The 14,059-nt window shown below is 33.0% G+C and overlaps 1 protein-coding gene across 1 annotated transcript; it reads left to right on the top strand.

Annotated features, from left to right (window-relative positions):
* The first annotated feature begins 12,249 nt into the window (after positions 1 to 12,249).
* Positions 12,250 to 13,017, top strand: LOC147816970 (uncharacterized). Its single transcript, XM_087157545.1, has one exon. The coding sequence runs from the start codon at positions 12,250 to 12,252 to the stop codon at positions 13,015 to 13,017; it is 768 nt and encodes a 255-aa protein (XP_087013671.1).
* Positions 13,018 to 14,059: the final 1,042 nt, after the last annotated feature.

Raw genomic sequence — 14,059 nt, 5'->3', positions numbered from 1 at the left:
GTACCTCTAATGACGACCAAAGGGGTCCGGCTTTCAAAGGAAATGGCACCCCAGACCATAATGCCTTGTTGAGGGCCGGTGTGGCGTGCAATAGTGAAGGCAGGATCCTCCCTCTGCCCTGTGCGTCTCCAAACACGTGTTCGATGATCGTCAGGACACAGTTGAAAGCGGGATTCGTCGCTAAAGACTATACGTCTCCAGTCGGCATCATTCCAGGGCCTGATCGAGCCATGCACCAGTGTAATACGAAATTTCAAATTAATCGGATGATTGATTCTTTGTGCGTCGATTTTTTTTTTATAGAGTATATATATATATGTATATATATATATGTATATATATATATGTATATATATATATATATATATATATATATATATATATATATATATATATATATATATATTATATATATATATATATATATATATATATATATATATATATATATATATATATATATATATATATATATATATATATATATATATATATATATATATATATATATATATATATATATATATATATATATATATATATACACATAATACATGCATAGTGACCTAAAGGGCCGTGTAGCTCTAATGAAATTTTAACATTTGCGACCAAACTTAGTAAATCTCACACAATGCGAGATCTCTTTGCCACCAAGACAAAACCATGGGGAAAAAAGTTCTATTTTTTATTTGTGACAAGCTTTGTGTGCCTTCTTTGAAGTACTTGCCAAATTGAAATAAAGGCAACGGAAGGCAATCACCCTAAGGAAAATATAAAAATACTTTAAATTATAATTTTCACTATACCTCACTCCATAATTCAAAATTATAGCAAAAGGTCTTATAGGCCTTGCTACCTCTCACAACGTAAATTCATTTTATTTACTTATTCCCAAATATATGCAGGTTTGAGTACTATGTACGAAGACCCACCTGAAATAGGAGAGCTCTATACCCAAGGGAGGGGGACATTCACCAAACGCTGTGCAAAGGCTGGAGGTAGAAAGTTCGAATCCTACTGTTACCTTTGTGCTGTCCTTCTCTATGTCGTGCTACATGTTCTTCTATTTAACAAAGGTTTCTAAGTGAGCACACAAGCCTGTCCCAATAAATCCAATAATTAATGAACACGATGGACTTTCAAAGACGAAAATGTCCATGCACAATTGAACAGTAGGAGAGAGTGCTAAAAGGTTAACACTGCCCTCTGATATAAATTGTGTCAAAATAGAGTGCGCCAACACTGTTTTCGGATCACCATTAAAGATGAATCCCAGACCGTCGCCTATGATTCATTCGTAGAGTTCTAATGGAACTTTGACTGCCACCAGTGATCAAACCTGGTAACTCTCTTACACTGCTGTCCCGCAATGGTCTGATCGTAAAGACACGGTTCCCATTAGAACACCGAAGTCATGTATCACTGGTTGCGGTCAGTAAGTGGGTGGGTGACCACTTGCATCAGCCTAAGTAGGGACCGAGAGTGGACGTTATCGGTCCTCGTTAAACTGCTCAACGGTAAAGAGCTCGACTTAACGTGCAGGTCATCAGGCTACCAGAGCAGGGGAGCCATCCCCTCTGCATAGGATCAAAATTGCGATGGCATGTCTTCGGATCATCCTCAGGGATGCATCCCAAACCGTTGCCAATAGCCCATTGTGCAGCTCTAGTGCGCGTAAATATAGGTCCTACCAACCACTGCGAAACAATGATTTCTTGGTCACCGAGACAGAACCGTATTTTTTTTAATCTTTAATGTACACAAACCTTGTGTGCTTACAACTTTGAAGTGCTTACCAAATTGAAACACTAAGAAAAGCATGAAAAACGTATAACAGTATAATCAACCCTATACCTCACTCCAACCTTCAAAATTTATAGTAAAAGGTGGCCTTGTTACCTTGAACTACATACATTTATTTTTATCTACTTTGTCACGGGTATGTGCAGGGATTTGAGTACTACATACAAAGACCCACCTGAAGTAGAATAACAGTTAGTATAAACCTGAAAGGAACTGCACAAAGGTATGTTGCGGCTGGTTTCGAACTCGTTACCTCCTATATTTCGATCAATTCGTGGGAGGTTCTCGACCACAAAGACTCATTGAAATTACATACATTTTCAGATTTGTGTGCACAATTTAGACTTATAAACCTTTGTCAGATAGAACAATTTAGAGAAAGACATCACGAAGAATACATCCACGGCAAAGGCGGGACTCGAACTCGCCACCTCCTCGCTTCGCATAGTTTTTGGAGGGCGATAACACTCGGCTAGGGAGGAAACTCAATTTAGCATCTCTGTGAATTTGGAAGAAAACGAGAAAAGAAAAGACCGGCGATCGGAAGCGTTCTCACTTGAAGTTGTCGTTCTATAAAAGCGCATTTCTCTACATAATACAGAAAGTTTAAGGAGATCTTCGTGTCGATGCCGGTGAATGCAACTCAGCGATATTCCCTCCTGGATTTCCCGTTTAGCTGTTTTTCCAGGATTATCTCATCCGAACTGTGAGTACGTCTGTTATTTATAATGAAATAGATAGTTTTGCACTGAATTAACAGTGTGTATTGTGATTTAAACTTGTAAGAAGTGGGCGTTTCACGCCGTTGTTATTTTTATGATAAAGAGTGTTTCTATTTTATGAATTTACGCAGTGGCAATGTATAGGCTCTATTTCAGAAATTTTTACTCTAAGAGTTGTGTGCATGCATTCTTAACTATCCTTCCTTAAAATTGTACCGTGAAAATATTACTCGTATGCATACTACATTTTATTGTGTTTATAAATTTTACTGTTTATGATCAGTAAAGCTGGTGTACATCAAAAGTATTGTGAATTTTCGTTGTGTTTTATTAACTTTTAGCGTTAAGATGCGTACTTTTTTTAAAAAAGAGTTGTTAAGTGTTTAAATAACTTTAGTTTAATGGCTAATCTAAAAAGTTTACAGCTATAACTATGCAGATTAACTCTCCTGAACAATCGCCTGCAACTCAATGCGAGATTTTAAGTCTTCGATAGATATTACAGTAATGTTTGCTTTTCTGTGACAACTTTTTGAAAATCTTACTATTAGTTCACTACTCTCCCTCCCTCCCTCTCTCTTGTTCAATCGTTCATAAAAGAAGTTCAACCATTCAAGTGTTCAAATAAATATTCTTGAACTTGTGGTGGATGACACACTTGATGTAAATACAGTTTTTTTCAAATATCAATTCATTCATTAAATTTTAATTTTATATGCGAGAAAAAATACTAATAATTTAATGAAGTGACTAAAATATTTTGCTGTTGACCGTAGTAGGAATTGAATTTAAGATTCTTTTATATTAGTTGTTTCTTGTTTTAATTGCCTGTAGACATGTATTATAATAAGTAATGACAAAAGCATCTTAATAATGAAAGTTGTTAAAAAAGGAAATATATTTTCTGTGCTTGTGACAAAACTGACCAGTCATTTCATAATTCTTTAAGTCTTTTTTTTTTCTTTTTAAATATATTACGGTGTTCATTGCTCAAAAATTGTAAAATTTTTAATTGATCCTATAGAGATTGAAATTTTTCAACGAATTTTTGTTCATGATTAAATTGCTTATCACAGTGTTTCCCAAAGTGTGGTACACGTACCCCCAGGGGCAAGGGGACAGTTTAGCGAAGGTACGCGTTCTAATGTGAAATATCTTGTAACAAACGAAATTTTTTTATTTAAAAGCAAAACTTGCCATGAAAATTTAAGATTACGTATTTCTCTATTGGCTATTTTTTGCAGGAGTTAACAGTTAATAATGAATTGTGTCAACAGCCAGTTGTGACTTCTAAATTTTGTGCAGTTTTTTTTATAAGTGGTACGCAGCGTTACAAAAAATTTAGAATAGGATTCACAAAAGTCATAATTTTGGGAAACACTGTAGTAGAAAGACGATTAGACATTAAATGAAAATTTGAAATTTGTAACCCTGTAGAAATTGTTCATTAATGTAGATAATAATATATTAATGTAGATAATAAAAGTTTTTAAATTTCAGAAATTTTAATTGCAAACACATCAAATTTGAAAATAATCAATGGCTGAAAATTTCTATTTCAACAAACATTTTTAAATGCATAAGATTAGTGGCTATTTTTCATTTGATTAGCTGGAACGATGCGTACTTTATTGTGATTTATTTTAAGTACGTGGTATAAATTGATTGTGGCATATTAAATATTATTAAATTTATCGAAATGAGCTTTGATTTTTTTTCATGAAGAGTTTAAAATCTGCATCACGCAATAATTTAAATGTAAACTCCTAACTTCAGTTGAAATTGGATAATTGGAATTGGCTATAAACTGTTTAATTGTGGTAATTTTTAACTGTGGTACTTTTTAACATTTTATTTCTTTGCTAATAAGTTAAATAAGCCAGTTTTTTCATTATTGCTTGTCGAGTTTATAAAGAACTAGTTTTTTTCTTCCTAGTAACTAAATTTTTTTTAAATTTTTTTAACATTGACGTTTAGGATGGGATGAGGAAGGTCAGAACTATTGAAATAGTTTGGGATCTGTCATTTGAAACAGTTCAGTTTGGAATTTCAAGAAGGTCATAACATTTACACATGTTTTTACGTAATTATAGTTAAATTTTATTCTTAAAGTAAAGAGAGCATGAAGTTTCCCAATTGCTGAATCTCATAACTATTTCTTGTTACTCTTATGTTCAAGATCAGTATATAAAGGTTAGTTCCTGGACTAAATTAATAGACCTACTCTAGTTTAATAATTAAATGCTTTGCACGAGCTTATAGGCAATACTTTTATATTTAGACATGTAATGGGCTTTTATTCAGCAAATTTTCTATGTATTCCTGTTTATATTTATTTTTAACGTATTGCATTGTTAACCAATATACAATATAACCGTATATAATGTTAACCAATTAATACACGAATGTGAACAAGTACAAGTATTGATGAAGCTATAAGTTATTGATGAAAACAACTAACTGTTGTAGAAGTGGCTCAAAATTAATTGTAGCACAAAAATACATTTTAAATGCTTATAAATACATATTCTTCTTTTAATACGAATTCTTTATTCACCACGCCAAACTGATTTAAATTAAACTGCTCTATTAAATATAATACATTAAGTTAACATTTTCTGCACTAATTTGTTTTAAAGTACAAAATCATTTTCATCATTAAGGAAATTTTCCCCAATACTCTTTAAAGAGAATTGAAATCTCAAATAACAGTTTTTAATTAGATTTCTCAGTACTGTAAAATTAATCTTGAGATTACATTCGGAGGATGAAACAAAAGATAGTAGATTCATACTATATTTGGAACTCCGAAATAGCTTCGAGGTGATGGCAACATTTCTGATTTTGATTCGACTTCATAAGTTGAATTTTTATGTAAAACAAATTTATTTCTTAAAAGGAAATTTTTTGTTTAAAACTAATCTGTAATTTATTAGTGTCGTATAATTATAGAATTAAACTTTAATACACTATAAAACTAAAGTCTACTAACTACTCTTTGTAATCTGAATAGACTTCTAAGATTACGCTATCCCCTCCCCCGTTTTCAAAAGTAAAAATATATACAGTCAAACCTCTATTTAAAGAAGTCACTAAATCCCGATAATTTTGTTTTATGAAAAACTCGTTAATTAGAAAATCACCTTTTGAAATACAATAACACAAAACGGATAAATTGATAATCACTAGACATAATTTAAATAGCAATTGAGACATCTTGTAAACTATTATCGACTATTTATTTAATAAATCTTTACTATAGAAATCGGCATGGAAAACAAAAAATTACTATCATGCTACTTTTATTTTCAACTAAAAAAGCTGAATTTATGTATAAAACTATAGCTGCATGTATCATAAAAGTAATTTTAAGCACTAGGAGGCTTCGCCCCCTGCTCGCTGGCGCTCGCCTACCCCCGGAACTGCTTTCGCAGTTTGCAAACGAAATTTTTGAATGTAAATTTTAGTAAAGTTTGTAGTAAATTATTTCAAGTTGTTAAACCAGTAAAGTTTTCAGTTTCAATTTTACTGAAAAATTAGGGATGGTTTTTATTAAGTAGATACCATGAAGGTACTGAAACAGACATTTCATATTTGTATGTATCTCAAATGCGTCATATTTTTAAATGTCACCACTGTTAATATCACCAAATGTTATCACCTTCCATTTAAACCACGAACTTAATGATCAACTCCCCCGAAACATTAGTCTGGCATGAAGAAGTCCCTTTTATTTTAACCGTATCGTGTAACTAAGAATAAGCTGTTTCTCTCTCCAGAAATTCTGACTAAAATTGAAATTAAATCATTAAATGGTGATGCTTTTGACGTACATCGAAAAACATAAATTTACTTTCTTTCATTACATCGCTTTACAAGACCTTGTACACATATACTGAAATTATTATGAACCAGTCTCATAACAAGTTTGCTGTACTTTTTAAAATTTCATGTTTACACTAGAATCTTGCAAATTATGATTAGTTACAGCAGTGACCGACCTTTCCGTGACCAATTAAAACACAATTTTAAATAGTTTCTTGAGCCTTAACAAGCAAAATTTATAGCCCTATATTCACGAGAGAATTAATTTACATTTGACTCAGTTTCTACACGAGCTAGAGTGCTTAGAATAACTTCAGGAGAGCGTTTGATAAAACAGAATTTCAAGTCTTCGGACTACAATCAAAATTTTCACCATTTTTGTTAACAATCTAGAATTATGGTCTATTAAAATTTCGACCAAATTGCGAACGATTAGAGTGCTCAAATTTCAATTTGAGTTATGTGCTTAATATTAAATTGACCAGCATCCTTCCTGAACTAGAAATAAACTGGTAGAGAGAAATTTCTAAATAAACATTCGATAAATCAATAATAAAAGTACTGTTTTAGTAGTACATATTTCTTTTCACATTCAAAATTATGATAATCTATTTTAGTTTGTTTATTATAAACCCTATAATAAACAAATTTTAAACTTTTTTTTTCTTTGTGTGACGTCAAATTTCAAAATAGTTAAAAGTGTACCGCGACCAAAAAAGGTTGAAATTTACTGCTCTAATTGTTATGGAAGATAAATCAGATTGTTACTAACTGTGCACAGAATTTAATTTATCTCTCGAATATGACAAATTTATTTCGATTTTCTCACATAGCCCAGGTTTTTGAGCCACATGGGAGCATAGGTCTAATGAGAGTTAAATATAACAAGATTTCTGTTTTTCTTTCAATCATTTGATTGTAAAAAAAGTTTTTAATCCATTAAGAGAGCCGTGGTTCTTCAGGGGGTATGCAGCTCTCGTTTACCAATGAGATGATCAGGGTTCGAATCCCAGATATGGCTGGTCGTTACGAATTCCGTCCCCGGCATGCACCAACCATTGTGCTGACGTTAAATATTCTCAGTGGTAGAGGGGTCATGGTTTAGAACCTCTTTGCTGTCAAGCTAACCATCGAAGGTTTTCGCGGTTTTTCTCTTGACTTAACGCAAATGCGGTTAAGTTTTATTTAAAAAAATGTCCTCCACGAAGATAAATTTCATCCAATGATTGATCCAGGAGTTCCCTTGTCTTCCGGACTGGGTACAAAATTACGGAGTTAAACATTAATAGTCGTAAACTCAAAGTTCGGTTTAGTGAACGAAGTTTATAAGAAGTGAAAGGTTATAAAATCCATTTAGAGAACTATTTACAGCAACAATGCTTTTCTCAGTATTTTACTTTCACAATTTTTGATTGGTCAGTAAATAGTCGAAGTGCCTGTATTTTATAATGAAGCAGCAAGTGCATAAGTTACTTTTCAAGCATTAGGGAATTTTAAGACTATAAACGTTCACAATTAAAACTTTTTGTCTGATATTTACTAAAAACAAATTTTGACAAGTGTTGTTGTGAAGCGATGAACGTGTTATAAAACGGAAAAATTTCAATGGATTGGTCTAAACAAGTGTGAAATCCGAATCGGGGGGTGGTACACGGCCGTTCTGCTCCCTCTTCGAGCTTCACGCTTGTTTAGCCGTTTCGGAACTTTTCCGTTCTTTCAGTGCAGTAAGAACCAGGGTGTCAAAAGAACTGGGTGGTCCTGGACATGTGATACTAGCCCACATGTCCGTGACCCTAAGTCACTGAAGAACTCTGGCTCTTATAGTTAAATATATTTGACTGTTAAATTATTTCTCCCTTTCTAGTTAAAGGGCTGAGGTAGGGTAGAGTAAGGTCCTGGATTGTAGCTAAAGGTTGCCAGTCCGTGCCCTGAAAAGCCACCCGGCTCTGTACTAAAGTTTAATCTTAGAAAAAGAACGTTTATAGGTGCTTGGAATCGATTTCGATGTTCACAATATTTTCCGGGATATTTATTGTTCATAGATAAGGGATAGGATATGAGATTTGAAAATATTAACTTATGATATTTTTCCAATTTTGAGCTTAACTTGAATTAGGCTCTTAAGATTAGCTTTTAAAAGCTTCAGATTTATTTGAACGGACAACACTTTCTTAATACCGAAATTTTTTAATTTGAAAATTTAGTTTAATAATAGAAAATATAAAATATTGAAAATTAAAATTGCCAAAAACCTTTCTATCCAGTGCTTATATAAGGTTCAAAATCCTGGGCTAAATCAAAATTGTCTGAAAATATACTAGCTTTTAAAAAAATGGTTTATAGGATTCTGTGTGCAATATAGTGATAGTAAATGAAATCACAATGAGCTGTACATGCTGTATACTGTTATTCACAACCAACAATAAATTGCGTCTGACTTTCTTTAAACAAATCTGGTCCCTCAGTGGACTGACTGATCGTAGAGACACTGTTTCCAGTAGAATACAGAAGTCAATCATCCCTGGCTGCGGTCAGTAAGTGGGTAGGGGACCACCTTGATCAACCTGCCTGGGCTGAGGCTGCGCGGCATCAGTCTCACTTAAACTGCTCTACCATAAAGTACTCGACATCGCATGCAGGTAGTAGGGCTACTAAAGCAGGGAAGCCATCCTCACTGCAGAGTTTCAAAATTGCGATGGTATGTCTTCGGATCATCCTCGGGGATGTTTCCCACACCATCTCTAATAGCTCTAATGCGACATAAACACCTAACTTTTTAAACCAATGGGAACCCGAACAAGAGGCAGGCCCAGAGAATAAGGTGGGTTGACTACATTTAGGAGGATTTCAAAGCACTTAGAAGAATCAAATACCTCGGCGAAAAAAATATTATGTCCTTGACCAACAAGGAAGTCAAAGTTAAGTCAAATAATTTCACTAACAACTCTCGTTGAAATATAACAAACTTTTATTATTTTTTACTGAAGACAATTACTCATTTGTTAAGTGATATTTTAATTTGCTCAGAATTACCATAAATTGCATTATCTCCGTACTTTGCGGCGTTCTTTAAAAAGTTCCTTTTCAGTTCATCAAAAGAGTGCATGCAATATTTGTTAGTATGTCTCATATTTATAAAAGTTAATTTTTTAATGTTAACCCATTTTAAGCCATCAAAATGTTTCGGTTCTGTTAGGAAAAAATTATGCTCAGTTGAACACTTTCTAATTTTTGTTTTATAATGCATGAAAACATGCGAAGGTGGGAAATGCAGTATAAAAATGTGTTGTTGCGGGTTCGCATAGGTAATATTGGAAAGCGGGAAATAGTTTAGTTGTAATGGAATGGCAACAAAATATAAAATATTATAGAACAAACAATCGATAAGTTAACAAGAAAAACGATGTCTAAAATAGTTATTCTTTCTATGTTTCTTCCTATGTAAAATGTCCTCGTCATGTAAATAAATGTGCTCTTGTCTAAAACAACCTGTATCTTCTTGTGAGTCGTAGTTCAATATTAGTATAAAATTCAAAGTTCGACTTCGCAACATTAAGTGGCGTCCGTGTGATATTCAAGAGCCAAGCATAAAAAAGAAAGGACAAAAGAAACGAAAGTAAGTGAAACTATCAGAATTTAATTAATATTTCACTTCATAAATGGAAGAATTAAAAAGTAAAAGAAAGCCATTGCGCCAAGGATTTACTTTAACTGCCAATAATTTAGAAGCAGAGTTATCGAACATGGAGATTAAAGTGGTTCGCGTAAAGATTTTATTATCACAATTGACGAATAAATTCGAAAGATTAAACGATGTGCAAAATCAGATTTCTGAAAATTTATTAAAACTAGAAAATGATGATTATGAAAAAGATTTTGAAGCCAATGAAGAATATATTGACAGATATGTGTACTTAAAAGAAACTGTTAATCTTCGTTTGGCGAACAATGAACCAAGTTCACAAAATAGTGCGGAAATGAAGAGAAAATACAAGCTTCCAATGTTAGAACTACAGAAATTTAATGGAGAAATAAAAAATTGGCTCGGATTTTGGGGACAGTTCCGTAAAATACATGAGGACAACACCATCGATGATGATGATAAATTTCAATATTTGGTTCAAGCAATGGTTCCCGGGTACCAGCAAAAGAACTGGTAGATAGTTTTCCACCGTCAGGCCAAAATTATCAAAAAGCAATTACTCAACTAAAATCGAGATTCGCAAGAGATGATCTGATGGTCGAAATCTATATTAGAGAATTGTTAAGATTAGTGTTGGCACAAGCTACAAAGAAAGGTCACATGCCATTGGCGACATTGTATGATAAATTGGAAACACAGTTAAGAGCTCTGGAATCGCTTGGCGTTAAAAGTGATATTTATGCCGCCATGCTTTACCCATTAGTAGAATCAGCTCTTCCAGAGAATCTTTTGAAGGCGTGGGAGAGATCTCGATCATCCGGAGAAGCAAATGCTAGCACAGAAAATCTTACAAAATTATTGAAATTTCTCAGAATTGAAGTTGAAAGTGAGGAACGCCTGCAAATAGCTCGTAGTGGATTCGGTAGCCAAGGAAGTTTTGATGCAGTTCCACCAACTGCCGCTTGTATATATTCTGGTGATTCAAGGAATAACACGAGTGATTTCAAAAAGTTTAAATGTATATGGTGTGACAAGGATTCACATAGCTCAGTGGAATGTTTCAAGTTACACAATTTAAATTATAACGATAAAAAGACAGTTTTAAAAGAAAAAAGAGCATGTTTCCGTTGTTTGAAAATCGGCCATCCAGCACAACAATGCAAAAGTTCTGTTAAATGTTTAATTTGTGATAGAAGACATTTGACAGTAATGTGTTGGAACATAAAAAATGGTGAAAACCAAGGTCAAACAAAGTCAAGTATTAAGGGAAGAAATGATGAAAATTGCAGCATTGAAGATTGGTACTACATTCCAAGTGAGCCAAACGCAGCTGATCTCCTATCTAGAGGCTGTTGTCCAAAAACATTATTTAAGAGCAAATGGTGGAGCGGTCCTAATTGGCTTAAAGAAGACCAGGAAAATTGGCCTAAAAGTAACTTTAACGTTGTTGACAATATCACCGAGAAGATAGAAACATCAACTTCATCACATGTTTTATCAATTCCTGAAGTGTTGAGTACAAGACTGTTATATTTCTCTAAGTATCACAAAATTGTAAGATTGATGGCATGGATTTTGTGATTTATACGAAATACTCGAACTAACATAAGAAAAGAAAGTTTTAGATGTGACTTTGAGCAGCACAGAGTACAATGAAGCAGAAAATCTCCTCTTAAAGCTAATTCAAAATGAAACTTTTCACAAATGAAAAAGACAAAAGAATAAAAAATATGCAAGTTTTTCGAGATGAAAATGGTCTAATAAGAGTGAAGACCAAATTGTTATTGGGAGAAGATCTTGATTTCAAAACACCAGTGTTATTGCCAAACCACCACTTTATTGTTTATAATCTATTACGCGAAATGCATGAAACATCTTTGCATGCTGGTTTACAGATAATGCTCTCAGGAGTTAGAGAAAAATATTGGATCTGTGGAGCATGACGACTCATGAAGAAGATAATATCACAATGCACTATCTGTCTAAGATTTAAAGCCAAACATTTGGAGACTCCTACCGCATCCTTACCTAAAGATAGAATTACCAATTCAGCAGCATTCCAAATTACGGGCATCGATTATGCTGGACCATTATATCTCAAGAATGGTGAGAAAGCATGGATAGCTCTTTTTACTTGTGCAGTTTATAGATGTCTCCACCTTGAACTAGCTCAGAATTTATCGACGCATGCTTTCTTGGATGCACTTCGTAGATTTATAGCACGCAGAGGAAGAGTCGATACCATTTACACAGATAATGGCACGAATTTCCATGGAACTAATAATAAACTCAGAGTTGAATTGGGAAGAAATTCAAGATTCCTCATCCATTCATAGGATCAATTGGAAGTTCATACCTCCTTCATCTGCTTGGTGGGGAGGATTTTGGGAGCGGATGGTACGAATGACTAAGGAAATTTTAAGAAGAATCCTCGGTAGAGCATTGCTTTCATATGAAGAGTTGAATACTATTCTTTGCGATTGCGAAGCCATAATAAACTCAAGACCTTTGACATATGTGTTTGATGAAGATAGCTTAGCACCATTAACGCCAGCCATGTTTTTAAATAGCTTGACAAGTGCTGATGTTACTGATCTAGACAAAATTGATAACACATTCTTGAACAATAGATATCAATATTTACAAAGTATCAGAGAAAACTTAAGACAGCGGTTCAAAACCGGATACTTGGCTCAACTTGTACAGCGTGGTAAAGAATCAAATAACAATTTAGAAGGAGACGTGGTGCTTCTTGGCGATGATAATGTCAAAAGAATAAATTGGCCTTTAGCAGTTGTCTTAGAGTTATATCCCGGCAAAGATGGCATATCAAGAGCTGCGAAATTGAAAACAATCCATGGAGAGAAAATAAGACCCTTACCAAAGCTGTTTACCTTGGAAATTTCGCCTGAAGAAACAGATTTTTACAAACCGAAATCAGCAGTCCCTATTTCCGAAGGAATACGGGAGAATATTACTCGTTATGGAAGAAAGATAAAAATACCAAATAAACTGGACTTGTGAACTATAAAACATTTTTACATTAGGACATTAAGAGTTAAAAATATCTTTATAATCAGAAATTATTGTCTTTAAAAAAAAAAAAAAAAAAAGAATTAATTAAAAGTTTAAAATTTATTTGTTGGTGGGAAGGATGTTGCGGGTTCGTATAGGTAATATTGGAAAGCGGAAATAGTTTAGTTGTAATGGAATGGCAACAAAATATAAAATATTATAGAACAAACAATCGATAAGTTAACAAGAAAAACGATGCCTAAAATAGTTATTCTTTCTATGTTTCTTCCTATGTAAAATGTCCCCGTCATGTAAATAAATGTGCTCTTGTCTAAAACAACCTGTATCTTCTTGTGAGTCGTAGTTCAATATTAGTGTAAAATTCAAAGTTCGACTTCGCAACATGTGTAGTCAATTTTAAAACTTGTAAAAATTTAAATTTTTAACATTTTGGAAGACATTTGTTTTTAACGAAATTCAAGCAGTTCAAATTTTCCAGATTTCAACTAAATCTGCTTCTTAATAGATTTTATATAAACTTAAATTTTAGCTTTTTGCGGGAGTACTTTAATATCTGTTTTAAAATAACAGATTATTCAAATTTTTTAGAGCTATTTTTAAATTTTAATATATATTTCTGTTTCATTTCTAAATGATTGAAACTTAACTGAAATTCTTTGTTTTTGTTTACACTTTTTTGATATTTGTTAAAACAAACTGTGACATCTGTATATAACAAGACAATGTAGATGAAAATCAAAGTAAAAATTCATTATTCAAAAACTCCATTTTTCTCGCCTTACAAAAAGCATTTGAAGTTGGTATAAAATTCCACTTTTTAAAGCTAATTTAATATTTTACTTTCAAAACTTGTTTATACATAGCTGAAGTTAACCAGATTTCGTTTTAGTATTACCTTAGAATATCGTTTAAAAGTTAATTTCTTTTTCCTTTTCATAAATTTCAAATTTGTAACTTTTGGTCTGAAGATATGTCAACTTTTTGCACTGTACGATCGAATAAATCAGAGGTTTCATTTAAATTATACTGA

The sequence above is a fragment of the Parasteatoda tepidariorum genome, chromosome 1 (genome assembly GCF_982258835.1).
Source record: "Parasteatoda tepidariorum strain Cologne lab strain chromosome 1, Ptep-v5.0, whole genome shotgun sequence".
Taxonomy (NCBI): Eukaryota; Metazoa; Arthropoda; class Arachnida; order Araneae; family Theridiidae; genus Parasteatoda; species Parasteatoda tepidariorum.
This window is presented reverse-complemented; position numbering and strand designations above follow the sequence as displayed.